Source organism: Hemitrygon akajei, chromosome 21 (genome assembly GCF_048418815.1).
Source record: "Hemitrygon akajei chromosome 21, sHemAka1.3, whole genome shotgun sequence".
Taxonomy (NCBI): Eukaryota; Metazoa; Chordata; class Chondrichthyes; order Myliobatiformes; family Dasyatidae; genus Hemitrygon; species Hemitrygon akajei.
The window spans coordinates 69,536,754-69,562,059 of record NC_133144.1 but is presented as its reverse complement, the minus strand read 5'-3'; the positions used below and the strand labels follow the sequence as shown (position 1 = coordinate 69,562,059).

Below are 25,306 nucleotides of genomic sequence, written 5' to 3'. Positions count from 1 at the left end.
TTTATTCACTCATGTTTGTACAGATTTACCCCACATATCCCCATTGCTAGTGCCTGTGATGCCTCCAGTGTTTAACAGTGCAAATGTTCATGCAATGTTAGCTTAGCTGCTTATTGCCCTGAGATTATCTCATATTTATTTCCGTATACACTTTGTTCAGATTTTTCATGTCTTTAAACGTGTCTCCATCAACATGCATTTCTCGTTCTTTCAGTTCCGTGTTCTGCTTGCCATTAATTTCTGGAGCTATATGCCCTTTATCCTGTTTACTGGCCTTTTCCTGTGGTGGCTGCTCCATCCTTAGCTCCACTTTCCGTTAACTTTGTCTCTGCATGTTCCATGGGCCCGGTTTCTGTATCCTCAGCCACCTGGGTCTTGTCTCCCTCAGCTGTGATCTCTGTTGTTTCACTGGCTCCTTGCTCCGTCACTGCTTTGGTTTCTGAATCTTTTGTCTCTTCAGCCTTTTCTTTTGGTTTACCCTCAACGTGCTCGACACCAGTCTGTGAGTCTTCACTCACCCCTTCAGCTGCTTTCATTTTAGAAACCTCTTTCTCTTCAGATTTTTCTTTAGAAATTTTTTCTTCATCCTTTGCTTTTTCTGCCTTCTCGCCATCTTCCTTCTCTTCTGCCTTCTCTCTGTCCTTTTCTTTAACTTTTTCCTCTGCCTGCTCTACAGCCTCTTCAACCTTTGCTACTTCTGCTGCCTTCCTATCTTCAGCTTTTTCTTCTTTAGCCTTCTCTTCTGTCTTTTCAACCTTCTCTCCATTCTTTACTTTGGCTTTTTCCTCGACTGCCTTCTCTTCAGCTTTCTCTTCAGCCTTTCTTTCAACCTTTTCCTCCTCTTCTTTTTCAACCTTCTCTTCAGCCTTTTCAATCTTCTCTTCACCCTTATCCTCTTCCGTCTTTTCAACCAGCTCTTCAGCCTTATCCTCTTCCGTCTTCTCAACCTTCTCTTCAGCCTTATCCTCTTCAGTCTTTTCAACCTTCTCTTCATCCTTATCCTCTGCAGCCTTTTCAACTTTCTCTTCATCCTTATCCTCTTCAGCCTTTTCAACCTTCTCTTCGGCCTTATCCTCTTCAGCCTTTTCAACCTTCTCTTCATCCTTATCTTCTTCAGCCTTTTCAACCTTCTCTTCATCCTTGTCCTCTTCAGCCTTTTCAACCTTCTCTTCACCCTTATCTTCATCAGCTTTTTCTTCATCAGTAGCCTCCTTTGCTGGTTCCTGTTCACCCTCACCTTTATCTTCTGCCTCATCGGCTTCCTTTTCCTCCTCCTCCTCCTTCTCTTCAGTTGATGCTATTGGTTTGCCATCTTCCTCTTTCTCTGCTGCTTCACCTTCTGGTTTAACTTCCTGATCATCCACTGGCTTGTAGTCAACAGCTTCCAATTCTGCCATATTAATTTCCTTTGTTGTTGCACTAATGATTTCCTCTACAAACCTGTATTGAGGCATAACCTTTGTGGAGGTGGCTTTTGTCTTGGTTGTTACGTAAGCTGTGTGTGCTATAGGCTGTAGCTTATATGTATATGTTGAGGGAGTGAAGTCACCAAATCTTGTCTCTTCCCCTTCAAGGAGTTTTCTTTAAAATAAAAAACAAATAATGTTAGATCGTCAGCAAAATATTAAATTCTTATATGTTAATGAAGCCTGGCATTATGATAAGCACAGTTAGTTTTGTAATGAAGAAGGTGAAGTGATTTATACCAGAGAAGATGTTTCCTACAGTGGGGAAGTCTAGCCCAAAAGGGCAGGGCCTCAGAATACTAGGACATACGTCCATTTAGAACAGAGATGTGAAGGAATTTCTTTAGCCAGAGGGTAGTGAGTGGAATTCATTGCTGCAGATGGCTGTGGAGGCCAAGTCACTTGGTACATTTAAAGCGGAGGTTGATAGATTCTTAATTTGTAAAGATGTCAAAGGTTATGGGGGGGAGGGTAGGCAGGAGAATGGGGTTGAGAGGAATAATAAATCAGCCATGATGGAATGGCAGAACAGGCTTAATGGGCTGAATGGTCTAATTCTGCTCCTATCCTTTAAAAAGTGGATTCCAAATCAGTGTGGTGTGATGTTGACAGGGTTCAGGGTGTGCTGCCCCATCTCTGAGGGAAAATTCCACATGCCCCACAGATGGGTTTAGTCTTCTGTTTGCAATAAGTTTGGGCAGAAATTGCTCCAGTGATCCCGTTAACTGGAATTTATTTTTTAGATGGTGATCTGAAGGATTATATTTAGGTGATGATATTTTGGGTTCACTGAGGTAAAGATTGAATGTTGGAGAATGGAGCATGTGCTGCAGTGCTGGCACTGACCACACAAGACCAGACACAGAATAAGTGTCCCTCAGTTCCCATTCAGAGGGTTTTTTTTTATGTGGCTTTAGAGAAATTGCCTTCATCAGTAAACTAACTAGTTGACTGCACTGCTTTATGGTGTCCCAAGCTGTGAAAGACACTATGGAAATGCTAGTCTGCATTCTGGGCCCACATCTACAATTCTGCAGAAAATTCACATAGCAAAAGAGCAACCTTCAGATAAGTGGCTTCAAAGAAAAGGATACTCTTTAGTAAAGAAACATTTGTACAGCCTGAGAAATGATCTTAGATTGAAATGTAGGTAAAGTGTGGAAGAAGATACAATAGTGGCATTAAGAGGCCTGATATCCTCATGAAAATGAAGGAATATGGATCTCCATAAAAACTACTTCTTTATTTCTATTTTGCACAATTTCACTTTTGTAACTTATTGTAAAATTTATGTATTGTGCTGTATTGCTGCTGCAGAAAATCAAATTTCATGACATATATCAGTGTTAATAAACCTGATTCTGAATCATGTACAAGCAGAAGAGAATTAGTTAAATTTGGGATCACATTCAGCACAGACATTGTGGGCCAAAGGGCCTGTATTTGTCATGTTCAGTTTTCTACACTGAGGGACGCTGATGGGATCCTGTAAAACATGCTGTAATAATCAGGATAACTTGAATCTCCATGTAGATTGGATAAATTGGATTGATAAGCATGAGGATCCTTTAAAAACTATAAAAAATAAAATATATTTGGGACAGTTGTTTACATTGGGCCCAGTCATGTGTAATAAAAGAGGATCCATTGATCATCTCCAAAGGATCCTCTTGTTGGGGTGGGAGGGGGAGGTTGGAATTTCATATTCAGCTTAACAATTAAACTATAGACTAAGTCTATTATCTTAAATTTTAAGAAGTAGGCTGCAGATAGTATAAGAACATTTAAAGAAGTTTTTTTTCACAATCCTAAATAAAAGGATTATGCATTCCTAGGTCTGAACATCATCAATAGCCTGTTCTGGTTCAGCTACATTGCTGTCATGGCCGAAGAAGCTCACCAACACTTCTACATTCTCGAGAGACTAAAGAAATTTGGCGTGTCTCTGTCAATTAGTGCACTAGTTGCAACACATCACAGCTTGGTAGGACAGTTGCCGTGTTTGTGACTGCAAGAAACTGCAAAGAGTTGTGGGCATGTCATGGAAATCAGCCTCCTTTCCATGGACTCCATTTACACTTCTCGTTGTCTCAATAAAGCAGGCTGCATAATCAAAGAACCCTCCAAACCCAGACATTCTCTCTTCTCCCATCGCCCATTGGGAAGAAGATAATAAAGCCTGAAAGTAGCTGTCATTAGGCTCAAGGACAGCTTCTATATCACTGTTATCAGACTATTGAGCGAACCTCTTGTAGAATAAGATGGACTCGTCTTTACAATCTGCTTCATTATGATTGCTTACCTGCACTGCACTTTTTTGAACAACACACACAAAATGCTGGTGGAACACACCAGGTCAGGCAACATCTATAAGGAGAAGCACTGTTGATGTTTTGGGCCGAGACCCTTCGTCAGGACTAACTGAAGAGAAAGATACTAAGAGATTTAAAAGTAGTATGGGGAGGGGGAAATGCAAAATGATAGGAGAAGACCAGAGGGGGTGGGATGAAGCTAAGAGCTGGAAAGGTGATTGGCAAAAGTGATACAGAGCTGGAGAAGGGAAGGGTTCATGGGACGGGAGGCCTCGGAAGAAAGAAAGTGGGGGGGGGGGGGGGAGCACCAGAGGGAGATGGACAACAGGCAGAGTGATGGGCAAAGAGAGAGAAAAAAACAAACAACTAAGTATGTCAGGGATGGGGTAAGAAGGGGCATTAATGGAAGTTAGAGAAGTCAATGTTCATGCCATCAGGTTGGAGGCTACCCAGCCGGTATATAAGGTGGTGTTCCTCCAACCTGAGTGTGGCTTCATTTTGACATTAGAGGAGGCCATGGATAGACATATCAGAATGGGAATGGGACGTGGAATTAAAATGTGTGGCCACTGGGAGATCCTGCTTTCTCTGGCAGACTGAGCATAGGTGGCTTTTTTGGTAGCTTTTACACTTTATTCTGTATTGTTATTGTTTTACCTTATTCTGCCTCAATACACTGTAGTGACCTGTCCTGCATAATCCGTATACAAGATGGTGTTCTGCATAGGTGTTTCATTGAGGCAGGAAAAGGATGGTAGAGTAAAAGAACTATGGTGTAAAAAGGATGTAGAAAATCTAGTTAAGAAGAAAAAAAAAGCTTATGAAAGGTTCAAGAAACTAGGTACTGTTAGAAACTGTAGAAATTTACAAGTGTGCCAGGAAGGAACACAAAAATGAAATTAGAGCTAGAAGAGGCCATGATCCTTGGCGATCAAGGAAACCCCAAGGCATTCTTGAAACAAGTATGAGAAGAGCAAGAGGATGAGCCATGTGAGAGTGGAAATGTTCATGGAGTCGGTGGAGGTAGTAGTGGTACTTAATGAATACTTGGCTTCAGTATTCACCAGTGAAATGGACCTCGGCAATTGTCGGGATGACTTACAGTGGACTGAAATGCTTGAGTGTATGAACATTAAGAAAGAAGTTGTGCTGGAGCTTTTGAAAGGTATTAAGTTAGATAAGTCAACGGAACCAGATGAGATATACCCCAGGTTACTGTGGGAAGCAAAGACTGTTGAGACTCTGGCAATGATCTTTATATCATAAATAGGGATGGGTGAAGTACCAGAGGATTGGAAGGTTACAAACGTCGTTCCCTTCAAGAATAGAGATAACCCAGGAAATTATAGACCTGTGACTTTTACTTCAGTGGTGGACAAGTTGTTGGAGAAGATCCTGAGAGGCAAGATTTATGAGCATTTGGAGAGACATAATCTGATTAGGGACAGTCAGAATGGCTTTGTCAAAGATAGGTCATGCTTTACGAATCTGATTGGATTCTTTGAGGATGTAACAAACCACGTTGATGAAGGTAGAACAGTGGATGTAATGTATATGGATTTCAGTAAGGCATTTGATAAGGTTCCCCATGCAAGGCTCATTCAGAAAGTAATGAGTCATGGGGTCCAAGGAGACCTTGCTTTGTGGATCCAGAATTGGCTTTCCCATAGAAGGCAAAGGGTGGTTGTAAATAGTTCATATTCTGCATCGAGGACGGTGACCAGTGGTGTTCTGCAGGGATCTGTTCTCTTCGTGATTTTTATAAATGACCTGGATGAGAAAGTAGAAGGGTGGGCTAGTAAGTTTGCTGATGATAGAAAAGTTGGGGGTGTTGTGGATAGTCTGGAGGGTTGCCAGAGGTTACAGCAGGACATTGATAGCATGCAGAACTGGACTGAGAAGTGGCAAATGGAGTTCAACGCAGGTAAGTGTGAGTGAGATCTTGGGGTCCACGTTTATAGGACACTCAAAGCTGCTGTGCATGTTGACGGTGTTGTTAACAAGGCATATGGTGTGTTGGCCTTCATCAGCTGTGGGGTTGAGTTCAAGAGCCATGAGGAAATGTTTCTGCAGCTGCAGCTAAATAAGATCTTGGTTAGACTCCACTAGGAGTACTGTATTCAGTTTTAGTCACCTCATTACAGGAAGGATGTGGATACTATAGAGAGAGTGTAGAGGAGATTTACAAGGATGTTGCCTGGATTGGAGGGCATAGGTTGAGTGAACTTGGCCTTTTCTTCTTGGAGCAATAGAGGATGAGAGGTGACCTGATAGAGGTGCATAAAATGGTGAGAGACATTGATTGTGTTATCGGATAGCCAGAGCGTTTTCTCCAGAGCTGAAATGGTTAACATGAGGTAGCATAGTTTTAAGGTGCTTGGATGTAGGTACAAGGGCATGTCAGAGGTAAGTTTTCCACACAGAGAGTGGTGGGTGCATGGAATGCACTGCCAGTGGAGGTGGTAGAGGTGGATACAATGGGTCTTTTAAGAGCCCTTAGATAGGTACATGGAGCTTAGAATAATAGAGGGCTATGAGGTAGGGAAATTCTTGGCAGTTTCTAGAGTAGGTTACATGGTTGGCGCAACATCGTGAGCTGTAAGGCCTGTAAAGTGCTGTAAAATTTCTTATGTTCTACAAGTCAAGTTCTTCACTGTATCTTGGCACCTGTGATAACACTACCAATTAAGGAAGCTAAGAACTGCAAACATGAGGAAATCCGCAGATGCTGGAAATTCAAGCAACACACACAAAATGCTGGTGGAACACAGCAGACCAGGCAGCATCTATAGGGAGAAGCACTGTCGATGTTTTGGGCCAAGACCCTTCGTCAGGACTAACTGAAAGGAAAGATAGTAAGAGATAGAAAGCTAAGAACAGTATCAAATTGATAGAAAAGGCATGAGGTGTTATGAAGATTGGTGTACACAGGAGACTGGTAGCATTTGAGAAACCAGCAACAAAGAAGGTAGTATGGAAAGTTGCCGAGAAAGAAATCTTGAGGCAGATGGTGAGGTCTACTGTAGCGCAGCAAAGGAACGGAGTCCCTGGGAGGACGTGACCACAGCATCATCTGGGGAGATGAATTGATGGAACGTCGAACAGGCCCTTTGGCCTATAATGTTTGTGCCGACCACAATCCCAATCCCATCTGCCTGCATGTGGTCCCCATCTCATGTATCTGTCCACATCACCCAAACACTTCTATTGTATCTGCCTCCACCACCTCCTCTGATGCCATGTTCCAGGCATCTACAACTAAATTTTAAAAATGCCTCCTACACTGGAAAGACAAATTCTGATAATCTACTCTGTAGAATTCCCAGAATTTTACATACTTTTTGCCTCTCAGCCTCCGATTTTTTAGAGAAAACAGTTCAGTTTATCCTGGACTCTCTATTCCAGACAACATCCTAATGTTAGACACAAAGTACTGCAGATATGGAACACAAAACAGCTATCTACAGGATTAGTTCAGTGGGTCCACACAGCATCTGTGGAGGGAGAAAGGGACCATTGACATTTTGGGTTGAAACCCTGCAATTCAGATAGGATGGGATAGCAATGTCTACGTAAAAGAAGAAAGATCATCCTTATTCATGTAGGGATTTCACTGCCCTGGGACATGGCCAAACTTCAGAGGTGTTGGCACTATTGCTAACCTTTAGGAAATCCTGCACAAGGACTCCAAAATCCCTTAGCATCTCTGATTTTTTAATTTACTCCCTGTTTAGAAAATAGTTTATGCCTTTATTCCTTCTACCAAAGTGCATGATGATATACTTCTCTACACTATATTCCATCTGCCACTTCCTTCCCCATTCTCCTAATTTAAGTCCTGCAGATTCCCTGCTTCCTCTATCTGACCCTCCACTTATCTGCAAACTTGGCCACAAACCATCAATTCCATCATTCAGATTATTAACATATAATATGAAAAGTAGCGGACTTAACGCCAACCCCTGCAGAACACGACTAAGTCATAGGCGACCAACCAGAAGTGAAAAGTTTCCCAATCCCCTAGCTTCCTACTAATTTTTGCAATAATACTGTATATATCCCCTCTTCTGCTTATACGCTGTCTGTCTGTTTCCTTGTCAACAAGTCTTTTTAAGACGAACCCATGCTGCGTTTTCTGAATTACTGCCAGAAACTCCAGCCATTGCTGCTCTGTCGTCATCCCTGCTTAGTGTCCCCTTCCAATCAACATTGGCCAGCTCCTCTCTCATGACCTTGTAGTCACCTTTACTCAACTATAATCCCAATACATCTAATTTTAGCTTCCCTCTTCCCTCTCAGTGCAACAAAATAATCGTCTCACATTGCTTTGTTTGCAAACTTACAGGTTTGAAATTTAAAAAATTTAAATATGAGTAAGAAATCATCCAATTTGAGCCATTAGTCCTGATCATTGTCCGTCACTACTTGTGGTGAACTAGATATACCCGTCTGACTGCTCCTGTGGCTCCTCCCACAGATCCTGCTGACTGCTCCTGTGGCTCCTCCCACAGACCCCTGTATAAAGGCGACTGTGGGCTGCTGCTCTCCCTCATTTTCCCCAGGATGTAGTGCCGATATCTCGCTTCCTAAGTCTCAGCGTGAGTTATTGATGGTGCATCACTACTTTGCATTCTTTGCTGGCGCCAGCTGCAGGAAAACTGTGAAGGCTTCAGAGAGGATGAGGGGGTAGTACCTCCCCGGAATGAGGGCCTTTGGTTAAGAGGAGAGAACGGGGAAACTGAAGTTGCTTCCCTTGGAACAGAGGAAATTGTGGGAAGATTTAATAGAGGAAGTTAAAGCCGCCGATGGCCCAGACAAACGTAACCAATGGAAAGTCGAGAACAGACGAAAAGGTTGGCGGGAAAAAAGTGAAGGTTCTTGACGCAGTGAGCAGTCAGGGTTGGAATCACGTTGAAAGTGCAGCTTTGAAGAGAGAGTGGAAATGCGATGGGGGGGGGGTGGGTGGGAGTGAGGGTGGTCTGGCTGGATTCCTCGCTCAGAAAACTGCTTTAGATTGGGCAGCTGTCACCTTAGCCATTTTATTCTGTGGAATAAACCCGTTTCACTGACGTTTCAATCTGGCTGCCTTTTCCTGAGTAAATAAATTGTTCTTCCAGAGGTTCTAGCATCTGCAGAATTAATGTATTGATTTCACTTCATGGTTATCGGTGTGTGTGGTCCAAATCCAGAGTAAGATAGTGAATGGGAAAGCCGCAGTTTTAACCCTTTCCTTCCTCGTGCTCCTCGTCAGGGTTAATTCCTCGCAGATTATGTTGGGATGTAGGGGGAAGAGAGAGGGGAAGAGTGTCAGCTGCAGTTTTGACGGAAGGACTACATTCTAATTGGAAAGCCATCATCTTTCCACACAACGTGCAAAGCAGAGACTGGACTCCATGGTTCCTGTGCCTTCACTCATGAGGACTTGGTGGCAAGGGTCCGGTATTACTTTCCAGCAGAAAGCTGCTGTCTCCTCCTAGAGTTTCTTTTTCTGACCAACTGGTACTTTTACCAAGAGGGTAAAGACATTTAGCGGGAGGTGGTGAGCATGCTGTGTCACATTATCTGACAGAATGGTGATGTGGTCCACACAAACTCTGAAACCCACCAGCCCCCACCAACTCTGATGACGACTACCTTGGACAGAGGAATTCTGGTGTCAACCTGCTCTGCTCTAAAGTGAATGCAGTTGCAAATTTCAAAGGCGTGAGGTAGGTATATCCTTCAAAGTAGGAAAATGTCACAAAAAACGTTTTCTGCATTATCCCTGCCACCCACAGACGCTGCTCGATCCGCTCAGTTCCTCTAGCAGATTGTTCATCCAGGTCCCAGTATCTGCCGTTTTTTTTTTGTCTCGCAGGAAGAATTGTTTTGTTTGTAACAAACCCTTTTAAACATCAAACCAATTCAGAGGAAAGGCTCAGGGGACAGTGACTTGGTGATGGTATCAAAAGCATCATATAACTGCAGGGACAACATTTCACTACTCTTCTTACTGTCTCTCTGTTTTAGTGTCTCCCCCTTTCACTATAATTACTTTAATTTACATTCCGAGAATTTATTTCACTGCAAACGATTCCGTACACAGAACTATTACAAACCCTACCTGTAGGAGGCGATCTCCACGTCCAAGGCCATTTTGACGTTCAACAGGTCTTGATATTCCCTCAGGTGGCGACTCATTTCCTGCTTTGTACTTTTAAGCTCATTTTCTAGTTGTTGGATGGCATCCTGTAAAACCAAGCAAATTGGAATAGATTAAGCAAGTAGGAGTGAGAATGTACGCAAATCCTAAACACGAGAGATTATGTAAATGCTGGAAATCCAGAATAACCCACACAAAATCAGCAGGTGAGGCAGGGGCGGAATGAAGTCCTGATGAAGGGTCCCGGCCCGAAACGTCGACTGTTTAATCCTCTCCATAGATGCTGCCTGACCTGCTGAGTTCCTCCAGCATTTGCGTGTGCTACTCTGGTGAGGAGGTGTACAGTTGAAGGGTTTCTCACCTGATACTGGATCAATTCTCCGTCGTGCCTGGCCTCGGCATCATTCAACTGCTTCTCCAGACACTCCTTCCTGCCTCTCAATGTTTCTAATTCGATGTTCTTGCACTGGAGCTGCCGATTGTACTCGCTGATCTCCTGCCTGTTTCTCTGTAGAGCCTCCTTGTTGAGAGCTGCTGCATCGTTGAGTTTGGCTACCCTGGAGGCGAACCACTCCTCCGCCTGTTGCATGTTAACGCTGGTGCACCCTTCCATCTGCGATCGAATCGCTTTCAGGGCTCCGGCCAAATCGGGCTTGGTAAAATCCTTCATTTCCACACTGACCTGCGAAGCTTGGACCTGAGAGAACAGGTCAGACACTTCTTCCTCGTGGTTCTGCTTGAGAAAGAGGATTTCGTCCGTCAGAGACTGCACCTTCCTTTCTAGCTCCAGCCTCACCAGGTTACTGTTGCCCTGGTCTTTCTTACAGGCTTGCAAGCTCGCCTCCGTGTCCAGACGAGCTTGTACCTCGGCCTCGAACTTCTCCTTTAGCCGCTGGACCTTCTCCTTCAGGTGGTCGCTCTCCAGGAGAAACTGTGTCTTCTGGTTTTCAGTTTCCAGGAGGAGGCTTCGTAACTCTAACATTTCAGGTTCGTAGATGCTGGCGAGGCCAGATCGGTTGCTCTGACTCTCTCTCAGAGCAGCGATCTCCGACTCCAGCCCCTGGTTCTGCTGTTCCAGCTGCCGGACCTTGTCAATGAATCCGGCGAAGCGGTCGTTCAGCCCCTGCAGCAGGAGCTTCTCATTCAGGCTAACCGCGATGTGATCCTCAGAGAAGGCTCCTGACTGATAGAGCTGCATGCTGTCCGAGGGCCTCTGAAGCAGGGTGGCAGATAGCGGACTGTGCTTGAGGGATGAAGCGGTTCCTCTGGACCAGGTCTGAGTGCGAAAACCCACGTCTCGATGCATGATCCTGGAGGAGTCCGAGTGCAGCCTCCTTGTCGGAAGGGCATCCAATAAATCCCAGCCGTAGCTCGTCATTCTGCTGCAGGGCTGTCCAGAACAATGCGGTCCTCTCGTGCACCGAACCTTTTATTGAGAAATCTGATGCTGACGCTGCTCATTTGTTTGTCCGACCACTTGAAGGAAATTTGTGAGGCTTGCGGTCTCTCTCTGTTTTGCATTTAAACTGGCAATGCGTCTTCGAGTGGCCAACCTGCACAACTGCTTCCTCTAATGTTTAAAAGTCCAAAGACTTAATTCAGCAAACAAAAACAGATTATTGTACCAAAAGGATTTTTCTTCCACCACTTCTGAACATATGGGCTGATGGATAGTTTGTATGTGAATCAGGCATTGATAGGAAGCAGTTTGCCCTGGTTACTCTGGCCGTATCTTCCACCCCTGTCTCAGCAAGAGCAGCGGAGCCCATAGACAGGACACTGCCGACAGGTTTCCTCCTGGCCACCCAGTTTCATTAGAAATATATTGTCACTGGGTCTAAACCCTGGAACTCCCCACTAACCCCATCTTCACCAGCAGACATCATGATATGGACAGTATTCAAGCATGGGCTGAGAAGTGACAAGGAACATTTACTCATCATCCAACAGAGAGAGTGTGGCTATCTACCAGGGGCATTATTATGTCCCAGCCTCCCCCCCCCCCCATTAACATTGTGGCCATTTGTTAACCAGAAACTCAACTTGATCTGCCAAGTGAATATTCTGACTACAAAAGCTATGATTGACTCTTCTCTTGACATCTCGAGGCCTTCCACCATCTATGTACGAAGCATATGTCAGGAGTGATGGATAGCTCCCTACTTGCTAATGCCATCCTGGACAAAGCAGCCCACATCACTTAAGAAGAAATTGTGGGCTGAAGAGCCTGCACTGTTCTATGTTCAAAGCACTTGGGTAAGTGCACAGAGGGATGGGGCTTAGAGGAATGTGGTCTGAACCTAGGAATTGGGAACAGACAGGTGGGCAACGTGGTCAGCATAGTCTGGTTGGGCCAAAGGGCAGGGTTGCATGCTATACTAATCTATGACTCTACTACTAAGATTCAATCAACCAGTCCTGACACTGATTCCCTTCAGCTTTGTGCAGTTTCCACCCACAAGTGATCAGTGACGTTACCCTGTCACTTCAACTGCATCTTCTGAACCCTGGACTGCATCACATAAAGGGACACAGGCAGGCATAAATTACCCTTGACTCATTGGGCCGAATGGCCTAATTCTGCTCCTCTGTCTTAGTGCAGGGGATAGCCACCACTGGCAGATTTCCGTCAAGTCAATACCACCAATACGTGGAAATATATCACCAGTGTTTTATCACTGGGTCCAAGCTCTCAAAATCCCTTCCCACACCATGGTGCTGAACTTCACCAGAACGACTACAGTGGTCCAAGAAGGCAGATCACCACTACCTTCTCAAGGTTTAGCAATAAACGTTAGCTTTACCAGTCATGACATGATCCTTAGAACAAATAAAAACAAATAAATGAAGAAAAAGGTTCAAATGGTCCAGTGAAGTAACTGAGTATGGCCTCCCAGAATTGAGGATGTCCTCCTGCGAATGGAGGGGGGGGTTGTGGTAATGAGGGACAACAGACAATAGACAGTAGGTGCAGGAGTAGGCCATTCGGCCCTTCTAGCCAGCACCGCCATTCACTGTGATCATGGCTGATCATACACAATCAGTACCCCGTTCCTGCCCTCTCCCCATATCCCTTGTCCCTGCTATCTATAAGAGCTCTATCTAACTCTCTCTTGAATGCATCCAGAGACTTGGCCTCCACTGCCTTCTGGGGCAGAGCATTCCACATATCCACCACTCTCTGGGTGAAAAAGTTTTTCCGCATCTCTGTTCTAAATGGCCTACCCCTTATTCTTAAACTGTGGCCTCTAGTTTTGAACTCACCCATCAGCGGGAACATGCTTCCTGCCTCCAGTGTGTCCAATCCCTTAATAATCTTATATGTTTCAATCAGATCCCCTCTCATCCTTCTAAATTCCAGTGTATACAAGCCCAGTCGCTCCAATCTTTCAACATATGACAGTCCTGCCATCCGGGAATTAACCTCGTGAGCCTACGCTGCACTCCCTCAATAGCAAGTATGTCCTTCCTCAAACTTGGAGACCAAAACTGCACACAATACTCCAAGTGGGGTCTCACCAGGGCCTTGTACAGCTGCAGAAGGACCTCTTTACTCCTATACTCAATTCCTCTTGTTATAAAGGCCAGCATGCCATTAGCTTTCTTCACTGCCTGCTGTACCTGCATGCTTGCTTTCATTGACTGACGTACAAGAACACTTAGATCACGTTGTATTTCCCCTTTTCCTAACTTGACTCCATTTAGATAGTAATCTGCCTTCCTGTTCTTGCCACCAAAGTGGATAACCTCACATTTATCCACATTAAACTGCATCTTCCATACATTTGCCCATTCACCCAACCTGTCCAAGTCACCCTGCATTCTCATAACATCCTCCTGACATTTCACACTGCCACCCAGCTTTGTGTCATCGGCAAATTTGCCAATGTTACTTTTAATCCCTTCATCTAAATCATTAATGTATATTGTAAACAGCTGTGGTCCTAGCACCGAACCTTGCGGTACCCCACTGATCACAACCTGCCATTCTGAAAGGGACCCGTTAATCGCTACTCTTTGTTTCCTGTCAACCAGCCAATTTTCAATCCATGTCAGTACTCTGCCCCCAATACCATGTGCCCTAATTTTTCCCACTAATCTCCTATGTGGGACTTTATCAAAAGCTTTCTGGAAGTCCAGGTACACTACATCCACTGGCTCTCTCTTGTTCATTTTCATAGTTACGTGGCCTCTTTGGGAGACAGCGAGGGACGAGTGAAACATTTTAGCCCGGGACTATAGCTATAAACTCATTTATTGAAGGAATAAATTCTGAAAAAATTCTGTCAATCTTAACTTCAAAATCACAAACACTTCTTAAAGGTGGTAGTGGGTGGGTGGCAGTGGAGATGGGGGTTGGTGGTAGTTGTTTAACTGTTCTTTTACGCCGTTGCCTGGACATCATTCTCAGTGGAAGACAGTTTATGTGTTGGGCTCCAAGGTAAAAGCAGAGATCCAACTGTCCCAAAGGGTGGGAAGGGGAGGAGGGTATGAATTGCAATTAATGTAAGATCGGTGTAAATGGGTGTTCGATGGACAGCAGCGAATCGTTGGCCTGAAGGGCCAAGTTCTGGGTTCTACTACTCTATCTAACCTTGCCTGACAGCGGAGTTGTGGTTGATGGTGATAGTAGGTGGGCTTCTCAAGGCAGTGCTGGCTGTTTGGCCCATCTTGTGAAAGGTGCCCAAGCTTCTATAACCGCAGATGGACAGAGGGGAGTTAGACATTCCTAAAATAGACAGAAAAACGCCCCAAAGAAATCCACCACATCCCGTTTCAGCTGCCGGATGCATTCTGCCCTGAGGTTCATGGTTTAACGAGAAGGAAGCACGGAGCGTTGCCCGTTTAAGAGGCGGTGGGGCCACTCCTCTGCCGCATGTCTCCGCCTTGCTGAGTCATATGTTGGCTCCGGCCGTGGCCGCTGCAGGAGCCGGTATCCCGCGGCCGACACCCGCAGTCAAACTGCACCCGTCCCGCATCGACTGACAGTGGGCTTGTCCTGCGGATTTTAGCCGGGACCTCCCACCCCAGCCGGGGGCGGAATAGGTGCCGGGACAGAGACCCGAGCAAGGGAAGGACAAGGGTGTGGCGGAAGGCAAGTAGAGTTCCAGTGGGATGGGAACCAGAGTGCCAGAACAGTTACCGGAGAGACTGTGAATAAAAGATGTTGGTAAGACCTCAGAGAAAGTGAGGAACCAAAATGTTGAGCATGGCGCAACTAGCCTCAGCTGTGTATGTCAATGCAAGAAGGCGGAAGAACTCGGCATGGATCGACAGCTGTAATTATTATAATGCAGCTATTAGTGAGACTTGGTTGCAAGAGGAGCAGGACTGGTATCTCAGTATCCGTTGCTTTAGACATCACAGAGCGGGAGGGATTAAGGGGTGGCGTTACTAGTTCGGGAAAATATCACGGCATTGCTCAGTCTGGACAGACTGGAGAATTCGTCTAGTGAGGCGTTATGGGTAGAACTGAATAATAAGAAAGGTGTGATCACGTTAATGGGGCTATATTACCGACCACCCAACCACCGAGGGATTTAGAGGAATAAATTTGTCGAGAGATCGCTGACTTTTGCAAGAAACACTGTTGTTAAAGTAGGTGATTCTAACTTTCCACATGATTACTGGGGCTCTCATATTGTAAAATGATTAAATAAGGTAGAGTTTGTTAAATGTGTTCAAAAAAGAGTTCTCAATCAGTACATATAAGTTCCAAGGAGAGAGTGTGCAATTCTTGATCTGCTATTAGGGAATTTGAAATTTGTTTAGAGGAACACTTTACATCCACAATGGCATTAATTTAAAAATAAATATGCCAAAAGTTAGGTCAGGTCGGCTAGATGAGTTTATAAATTGGAGAAATGCCAATTTTGATTATATCAGAAAGGATCTGGTGAGTGTGGATTGGAACAGGCTGTTTTCTGACAAAGGTAAGTGGGAAGCTTTCAAAAGTGAAATTACGAGAGTACAAAGCTTGTATGTACCTGTCAGAATAAAAGGTAAAGAAAACAGGTGTAGGGAACCTTGGTTTTCAAAAGATATTGAAGCCATGGATAAGAAGACAAAAGATGTTGCATTGCAGGTACAGGCAGGTAGGAACAAAAGAGCTGCTTATGGAGTATAAGAAATGCAAGAGAACACTTAAGAAAGAAATCAGGAGGGCTAAAGGAAGGCATGAAGTTGATTTAGCCGACAAGGTGAAGGAGAATCGTAAGCAATTCTACAGATATGTTCAGAGCAAAAAGATTGCAAAGGATCTCTGGAAGATCAGAATGGTAATCCATGTGTGGAGCCAAAAGAGAAGAGGGAAGATCTTAAATGCATATTTAACATCTGTATTTACTCAGGAGTCTAAAGAAGTGAAGCAAAGTGGCATCAACTTCTTGGACCCTACAGATTGCAGAGGAGGAAGTGTTTGAAGCACATTAGGATTTATCCCCAGGGTGTTCCCTCAGACAGAAGGCAAGGGCAGAATTTACTGGGGGCCGAGCAGAGATATTTAGATCATCCTTAATGACAAGTGAGGTCCTGGAGGATTGGAGGATAGCCAATATTGTTCTGTTGTTTAAGAAATAAACCAGGAAATTATAGGCTGGTGACTCTGACATCAGTAGTGGGAAAGTTATGGGAGGTTTTCTAAGTGACTGGATATATGAGTATTTGGATAGATGTAGACTGATTAAGAATACTCAGCACGGCTTCATCTGTCTAAACAATCTTATAGCATTTTTTGAGGAAGTTACCAAGGAAGCTGATGAAGGCTTGTCAGTTGATGTTGTCCATATGGACTTTAGCAAGGCATTTGACAAGGTAGCACATGGGAGGCTGGTCATGAAGGTTCAGTTGCTTGGCATTCAAGGTGAGATAGTAATTTCGACTAGACATCGGCTTTGTGGGAGAAGCCAGAGAGTGGTAGTAGATGGTTGGCTTTCTGACTGGAGGACTGTTACTAGAGGGCTTCGGTCCATTGTTGTTCATCACCTATAATGTGGAACTGGATCAGAATATTTGCTGTTGACAACAAAATTGGGGATGCAGTAGACAGTCAGAAAGGCTACCATGGCTTGCAGACCAGTTGGAAAAATGGCAGATGCAATTTAATGCAGACAATCATGAGGTGTTGCACTTTGGTGGACCAACCAAGGTAGGTCCTACACAGTGAACAGTAGAGCAGTGAGGTGTGTGGTAGATCAAAGAGATCTGGGAATGCAGGTACATAATTCGTTGAAAGTGATGTTACAGGTTGATAGGGTCATAAAGAAAGCTTCTGTCATATTGGCCTTCATAAAACAATGTAATGAATACAGGAAATGGGATGTTATGTTGAAGTTGTATAAGACATTGGTGAGGCCTAATTTGGAGTATTGTGTGCAGTTTTGATCACCTACCTACTGGCAAGATGTAAATAAGACTGAAAGACTGCAGAGATAATTTACAAGGATGTTGCCTGGCCTGGAGGACCTGAGTTATAAGGAAAGATTGAATAGGTTAGGACTATATTCCTTAGAACGTAGAAGATTGAGAGGAGATTTGATAGAGGTATACAAAATTATGAGGGGGTATAGATAGGGTAAATGCAAGCAGGCTTTTTCCACTAAGGTTGGTTGTGACTACAACCAGAGGTCATGGGTTAATGGTGAAAAGTTTAAGGGGAACATGAAGGGGACCTTTCACTCAGAGGGCTGTGAGAATGTGGCACAGGCTGCAGGCACAAGTGGTGTGTGTGAGCTTATTTTAAACGTTGAACACAAATTTGGATAGTTACATGAATGGAAGGCTTTGGTACTGGTGCAGGATGCTGGGAAAAGGCAGTTTAAATGACTCAGCATGGACTAGATGGACCAAAGGGCCTGTTTTCTATGATTCTATGAGTCTGGGGCATTACTGACTGTCTGGCAGTAGAACTCCCATCCTGTGGTTGGATACCTCGGGATGACCAGGGACTCTGGGAGATGGGGGGGGGGGGGGGGCTCGATCTGCCAGACGGTGGGAAGGGAGACCCCAACCCGAGCCAGAGTCTGTATACACACACACACACACCCTACTCCGGAACAGTGGGTGCAACCAAAGTACTTTAGAACCTGAGCTCAACCCTCAACATTTCTTGGTAAACAGCTGGACATAAAGCAGGGACACAGACCTTTCAGCCCAACCAGTCCATCACTACCCAGATGCTCAGCTAAGTCCCTGCATTTGCCCCTGTTTGGCCCATAGCCCTCTAATCCTTGCCTGTCCATGTACCTGTATAAGTACCTTTTAAATGTTGTTAATGTATGGCCTCAAACACTTTCTTTGACTGCTTGTTCCATATGCTCACCACCCTCTGGGTGAAAAAGTTGCCCCTTGATTCCTAGTAAATCTCTCTGCTCTCACCATCCCCTTGCATTATATCTTGACCTTCTCAGTTTCCAGATTAGAAAGACAGATGAAAATGGAGATTATGAAGAGTTTCTCAATGTGGAAGAAAAATCACTCATTCTCCAGAGTACAGGGAGCTGGGCAGTGTCTGTGGGGTTGGTCACAGAGTACAGAGAGCTGGGCAGTGCAGGGAAGGTCACAGCGTACAGAGAGCTGGGCAGTGTCTGTGGGGTTGGTCACAGAGTACAGAGAGCTGGGCAGTGCGGGGAAGGTCACGGAGTACAGAGAGCTGGGCAGTGTCTGTGGGGAAGGTCACAGAGTACAGAGAGCTGGGCAGTGTCTGTGGGGTTGGTCACAGAGTACAGAGAGCTGGGCAGTGTGGGGAAGGTCACAGAGTACAGAGAGCTGGGCAGTGTCTGTGGGGTTGGTCACAGAGTACAGGGAGCTGGGCAGTGTCTGTGGGGTTGGTCACAGAGTACAGGGAGCTGGGCAGTGCGGGGAAGGTCACAGAGTACAGAGAGCTGGGCAGTGTCTGTGGGGAAGGTCACAGAGTACAGGGAGCTGGGCAGTGTCTGTGGGGTTGGTCACAGAGTACAGAGAGCTGGGCAGTGTCTGTGGGGTTGGTCACAGAGTACAGAGAGCTGGGCAGTGTCTGTGGGGTTGGTCACAGAGTACAGAGAGCTGGGCAGTGTCTGTGGGGTTGGTCACAGAGTACAGAGAGCTGGGCAGTGTGGGGAAGGTCACGGGGTACAGAGAGCTGGGCAGTGTCTGTGGGGTTGGTCACAGAGTACAGAGAGCTGGGCAGTGTCTGTGGGGTTGGTCACAGAGTACAGAGAGCTGGGCAGTGTCTGTGGGGTTGGTCACTGAGTACAGACAGCTGGGCAGTGTCTGTGGGGTTGGTCACAGAGTACAGAGAGCTGGGCAGTGTCTGTGGGGTTGGTCACAGAGTACAGAGAGCTGGGCAGTGTCTGTGGGGTTGGTCACAGAGTACAGAGAGCTGGGCAGTGTGGGGAAGGTCACGGGGTACAGAGAGCTGGGCAGTGTCTGTGGGGTTGGTCACAGAGTACAGAGAGCTGGGCAGTGTCTGTGGGGTTGGTCACTGAGTACAGACAGCTGGGCAGTGTCTGTGGGGTTGGTCACAGAGTACAGAGAGCTGGGCAGTGTCTGTGGGGTTGGTCACAGAGTACAGAGAGCTGGGCAGTGTCTGAGGGGTTGGTCACAGAGTACAGAGAGCTGGGCAGTGTCTGTGGGGAAGGTCACAGAGTACAGGGAGCTGGGCAGTGTCTGTGGGGTTGGTCACAGAGTACAGAGAGCTGGGCAGTGCGGGGAAGGTCACGGAGTACAGAGAGCTGGGCAGTGTCTGTGGGGTTGGTCACAGAGTACAGAGAGCTGGGCAGTGTGGGGAAGGTCACAGAGTACAGAGAGCTGGGCAGTGTCTGTGGGGTTGGTCACAGAGTACAGAGAGCTGGGCAGTGTGGGGAAGGTCACAGAGTACAGAGAGCTGGGCAGTGTCTGTGGGGTTGGTCACAGAGTACAGAGAGCTGGGCAGTGTGGGGAAGGTCACGGAGTACAGAGAGCTGGGCAGTGTCTGTGGGGTTGGTCACAGAGTACAGAGAGCTGGGCAGTGTGGGGAAGGTCACAGAGTACAGAGAGCTGGGCAGTGTCTGTGGGGTTGGTCACAGAGTACAGGGAGCTGGGCAGTGTCTGTGGGGTTGGTCACAGAGTACAGAGAGCTGGGCAGTGTCTGTGGGGTTGGTCACAGAGTACAGAGAGCTGGGCAGTACGGGGAAGGTCACGGAGTACAGAGAGCTGGGCAGTGTCTGTGGGGTTGGTCACAGAGTACAGAGAGCTGGGCAGTGTCTGTGGGGTTGGTCACAGAGTACAGAGAGCTGGGCAGTGTGGGGAAGGTCACAGAGTACAGAGAGCTGGGCAGTGTCTGTGGGGTTGGTCACAGAGTACAGAGAGCTGGGCAGTGTCTGTGGGGTTGGTCACAGAGTACAGAGAGCTGGGCAGTGTCTGTGGGGTTGGTCACAGAGTACAGAGAGCTGGGCAGTGTCTGTGGGGTTGGTCACAGAGTACAGAGAGCTGGGCAGTGTCTGTGGGGTTGGTCACAGAGTACAGAGAGCTGGGCAGTGTCTGAGGGGTTGGTCACAGAGTACAGAGAGCTGGGCAGTGTCTGTGGGGTTGGTCACAGAGTACAGAGAGCTGGGCAGTGCGGGGAAGGTCACGGGGTACAGAGAGCTGGGCAGTGTCTGTGGGGTTGGTCACAGAGTACAGAGAGCTGGGCAGTGTCTGTGGGGTTGGTCACAGAGTACAGGGAGCTGGGCAGTGTGGGGAAGGTCACAGAGTACAGGGAGCTGGGCAGTGTCTGTGGGGAAGGTCACGGAGTACAGAGAGCTGGGCAGTGTCTGTGGGGAAGGTCACAGAGTACAGAGAGCTGGGCAGTGTCTGTGGGGTTGGTCACAGAGTACAGAGAGCTGGGCAGTGTCTGTGGGGAAGGTCACAGAGTACAGAGAGCTGGGCAGGGTCTGTGGGGAAGGTCACAGAGTACAGAGAGCTGGGCAGTGCGGGAAAGGTCACAGAGTACAGGGAGCTGGGCAGTGCGGGGAATATCACAGCGTATAGAGAGCTGGGCAGTGTCTGTGGGGTTAGTCACAGAGTACAGAGAGCTGGGCAGTGCGGGAAAGGTCACAGAGTACAGTGAGCTGGGCAGTGCGGGGAAGATCACAGCGTATAGAGAGCTGGGCAGTGTCTGTGGGGTTAGTCACAGAGTACAGAGAGCTGGGCAGTGCGGGGAAGGTCACAGCGTATAGAGAGCTGGGCAGTGTCTGTGGGGTTGGTCACAGAGTACAGAGAGCTGGGCAGTGTCTGTGGGGTTGGTCACAGAGTACAGAGAGCTGGGCAGTGTGGGGAAGGTCACAGAGTACAGAGAGCTGGGCAGTGTCTGTGGGGTTGGTCACAGAGTACAGAGAGCTGGGCAGTGTCTGTGGGGTTGGTCACAGAGTACAGAGAGCTGGGCAGTGTCTGTGGGGTTGGTCACAGAGTACAGAGAGCTGGGCAGTGTCTGTGGGGAAGGTCACAGAGTACAGGGAGCTGGGCAGTGTCTGTGGGGTTGGTCACAGAGTACAGAGAGCTGGGCAGTGCGGGGAAGGTCACAGAGTACAGAGAGCTGGGCAGTGTCTGTGGGGAAGGTCACAGAGTACAGAGAGCTGGGCAGTGCGGGGAAGGTCACGGGGTACAGAGAGCTGGGCAGTGTCTGTGGGGTTGGTCAGAGAGTACAGAGAGCTGGGCAGTGTCTGCGGGGAAGGTCACAGAGTACAGAGAGCTGGGCAGTGCGGGGAAGGTCACAGAGTAAAAGAGCTGGGCAGTGCGGGGAAGGTCACGGGGTACAGAGAGCTGGGCAGTGTCTGTGGGGTCGGTCACAGAGTACAGGGAGCTGGGCAGTGTCTGTGGGGAAGGTCACAGAGTACAGAGAGCTGGGCAGTGTCTGTGGGGTTGGTCACAGAGTACAGAGAGCTGGGCAGTGTCTGTGGGGTTGGTCACAGAGTACAGAGAGCTGGGCAGTGTCTGTGGGGTTGGTCACAGAGTACAGAGAGCTGGGCAGTGTCTGCGGGGAAGGTCACAGAGTACAGAGAGCTGGGCAGTGTGGGGAAGGTCACAGAGTACAGAGAGCTGGGCAGTGCGGGGAAGGTCACGGGGTACAGAGAGCTGGGCAGTGTCTGCGGGGTTGGTCACAGAGTACAGAGAGCTGGGCAGTGTCTGTGGGGTTGGTCACAGAGTACAGAGAGCTGGGCAGTGTCTGCGGGGTTGGTCACAGAGTACAGAGAGCTGGGCAGTGTCTGTGGGGTTGGTCACAGAGTACAGAGAGCTGGGCAGTGTCTGCGGGGAAGGTCACAGAGTACAGAGAGCTGGGCGGTGTGGGGAAGGTCACAGAGTACAGAGAGCTGGGCAGTGCGGGGAAGGTCACGGGGTACAGAGAGCTGGGCAGTGTCTGTGGGGTTGGTCACAGAGTACAGGGAGCTGGGCAGTGTCTGCGGGGAAGGTCACAGAGTACAGAGAGCTGGGCAGTGTCTGTGGGGTTGGTCACAGAGTACAGAGAGCTGGGCAGTGTCTGTGGGGTTGGTCACAGAGTACAGGGAGCTGGGCAGTGTCTGTGGGGAAGGTCGCAGAGTACAGAGAGCTGGGCAGTGTCTGTGGGGTTGGTCACAGAGTACAGAGAGCTGGGCAGTGTCTGTGGGGTTGGTCACAGAGTACAGAGAGCTGGGCAGTGTCTGTGGGGTTGGTCACAGAGTACAGAGAGCTGGGCAGTGTCTGTGGGGTTGGTCACAGAGTACAGAGAGCTGGGCAGTGCGGGGAAGGTCACAGAGTACAGGGAGCTGGGCAGTGTCTGTGGGGTTGGTCACAGAGTACAGAGAGCTGGGCAGTGTCTGTGGGGTTGGTCACAGAGTACAGAGAGCTGGGCAGTGTCTGCGGGGAAGGTCACAGAGTACAGAGAGCTGGGCAGTGTCTGTGGGGTTGGTCACAGAGTACAGAGAGGTGGGCAGTGTCTGTGCGGAAGGTCACAGAGTACAGAGAGCTGGGCAGTGTCTGTGGGGAAGGTCACAGAGTACAGAGAGCTGGGCAGTGCGGGAAAGGTCACAGAGTACAGGGAGCTGGGCAGTGCGGGGAAGATCACAGCGTATAGAGAGCTGGGCAGTGTCTGTGGGGTTAGTCACAGAGTACAGAGAGCTGGGCAGTGCGGGAAAGGTCACAGAGTACAGGGAGCTGGGCAGTGCTGGGAAGATCACAGCGTATAGAGAGCTGGGCAGTGTCTGTGGGGTTAGTCACAGAGTACAGAGAGCTGGGCAGTGCGGGGAAGGTCACAGCGTATAGAGAGCTGGGCAGTGTCTGTGGGGTTGGTCACAGAGTACAGAGAGCTGGGCAGTGTCTGTGGGGTTGGTCACAGAGTACAGAGAGCTGGGCAGTGTGGGGAAGGTCACAGAGTACAGAGAGCTGGGCAGTGTCTGTGGGGTTGGTCACAGAGTACAGAGAGCTGGGCAGTGTCTGTGGGGTTGGTCACAGAGTACAGAGAGCTGGGCAGTGTCTGTGGGGTTGGTCACAGAGTACAGAGAGCTGTGCAGTGTCTGTGGGGAAGGTCACAGAGTACAGGGAGCTGGGCAGTGTCTGTGGGGTTGGTCACAGAGTACAGAGAGCTGGGCAGTGCGGGGAAGGTCACAGAGTACAGAGAGCTGGGCAGTGTCTGTGGGGAAGGTCACAGAGTACAGAGAGCTGGGCAGTGCGGGGAAGGTCACGGGGTATAGAGAGCTGGGCAGTGTCTGTGGGGTTGGTCAGAGAGTACAGAGAGCTGGGCAGTGTCTGCGGGGAAGTCACAGAGTACAGGGAGCTGGGCAGTGCGGGGAAGATCACAGCGTATAGAGAGCTGGGCAGTGTCTGTGGGGTTAGTCACAGAGTACAGAGAGCTGGGCAGTGCGGGAAAGGTCACAGAGTACAGGGAGCTGGGCAGTGCGGGGAAGATCACAGCGTATAGAGAGCTGGGCAGTGTCTGTGGGGTTAGTCACAGAGTACAGAGAGCTGGGCAGTGCGGGGAAGGTCACAGCGTATAGAGAGCTGGGCAGTGTCTGTGGGGTTGGTCACAGAGTACAGAGAGCTGGGCAGTGTGGGGAAGGTCACAGAGTACAGAGAGCTGGGCAGTGTCTGTGGGGTTGGTCACAGAGTACAGAGAGCTGGGCAGTGTCTGTGGGGAAGGTCACAGAGTACAGAGAGCTGGGCAGTGTCTGTGGGGTTGGTCACAGAGTACAGAGAGCTGGGCAGTGCGGGGAAGGTCACAGAGTACAGAGAGCTGGGCAGTGTCTGTGGGGAAGGTCACAGAGTACAGAGAGCTGGGCAGTGCGGGGAAGGTCACGGGGTACAGAGAGCTGGGCAGTGTCTGTGGGGTTGGTCAGAGAGTACAGAGAGCTGGGCAGTGTCTGCGGGGAAGGTCACAGAGTACAGAGAGCTGGGCAGTGCGGGGAAGGTCACAGAGTACAGAGAGCTGGGCAGTGCGGGGAAGGTCACGGGGTACAGAGAGCTGGGCAGTGTCTGTGGGGAAGGTCACAGAGTACAGAGAGCTGGGCAGTGTCTGCGGGGAAGGTCACAGAGTACAGAGAGCTGGGCAGTGTCTGTGGGGAAGGTCACAGAGTACAGAGAGCTGGGCAGTGTCTGTGGGGTTGGTCACAGAGTACAGAGAGCTGGGCAGTGTCTGTGGGGTTGGTCACAGAGTACAGAGAGCTGGGCAGTGTCTGTGGGGTTGGTCACAGAGTACAGAGAGCTGGGCAGTGTCTGCGGGGTTGGTCACAGAGTACAGAGAGCTGGGCAGTGTCTGCGGGGAAGGTCACAGAGTACAGAGAGCTGGGCAGTGTGGGGAAGGTCACAGAGTACAGAGAGCTGGGCAGTGTCTGTGGGGTTGGTCACAGAGTACAGGGAGCTGGGCAGTGCGGGGAAGGTCACAGAGTACAGGGAGCTGGGCAGTGCGGGGAAGGTCACAGAGTACAGAGAGCTGGGCAGTGCGGGGAAGGTCACGGGGTACAGAGAGCTGGGCAGTGTCTGCGGGGTTGGTCACAGAGTACAGAGAGCTGGGCAGTGTCTGTGGGGTTGGTCACAGAGTACAGAGAGCTGGGCAGTGTCTGCGGGGTTGGTCACAGAGTACAGAGAGCTGGGCAGTGTCTGCGGGGAAGGTCACAGAGTACAGAGAGCTGGGCAGTGTCTGTGGGGTTGGTCACAGAGTACAGGGAGCTGGGCAGTGTGGGGAAGGTCACAGAGTACAGGGAGCTGGGCAGTGTCTGTGGGGAAGGTCACGGAGTACAGAGAGCTGGGCAGTGTCTGTGGGGAAGGTCACAGAGTACAGAGAGCTGGGCAGTGTCTGTGGGGTTGGTCACAGAGTACAGAGAGCTGGGCAGTGTCTGTGGGGAAGGTCACAGAGTACAGAGAGCTGGGCAGTGTCTGTGGGGAAGGTCACAGAGTACAGAGAGCTGGGCAGTGCGGGAAAG

General features: G+C 48.5%; 1 protein-coding gene and 1 long non-coding RNA gene across 3 annotated transcripts in view; one reads left to right on the top strand and one right to left on the bottom strand.

The window, feature by feature from the left end:
* Positions 1-11,356, bottom strand: LOC140714425 (alpha-internexin-like). Its single transcript, XM_073025718.1, has 3 exons — positions 10,282-11,356; positions 9,882-10,006; positions 1-1,581 (listed from the first exon to the last, which is right to left on the bottom strand). Exons 1-3 carry the CDS (start codon positions 11,296-11,298, stop codon positions 267-269), a joined length of 2,457 nt encoding a protein of 818 aa, XP_072881819.1. The 5' UTR covers positions 11,299-11,356; the 3' UTR covers positions 1-266.
* A 3,493-nt stretch (positions 11,357-14,849) lies between these two features.
* Positions 14,850-25,306, top strand: part of LOC140714431 (uncharacterized) — a 51,861-nt gene continuing 41,404 nt past the window's right edge. For both annotated transcript variants that reach the window (XR_012095873.1, XR_012095872.1), the window contains exon 1: positions 14,850-15,015. This is a non-coding gene — a long non-coding RNA (uncharacterized lncRNA). The remainder of the gene's footprint in view (positions 15,016-25,306) is intronic.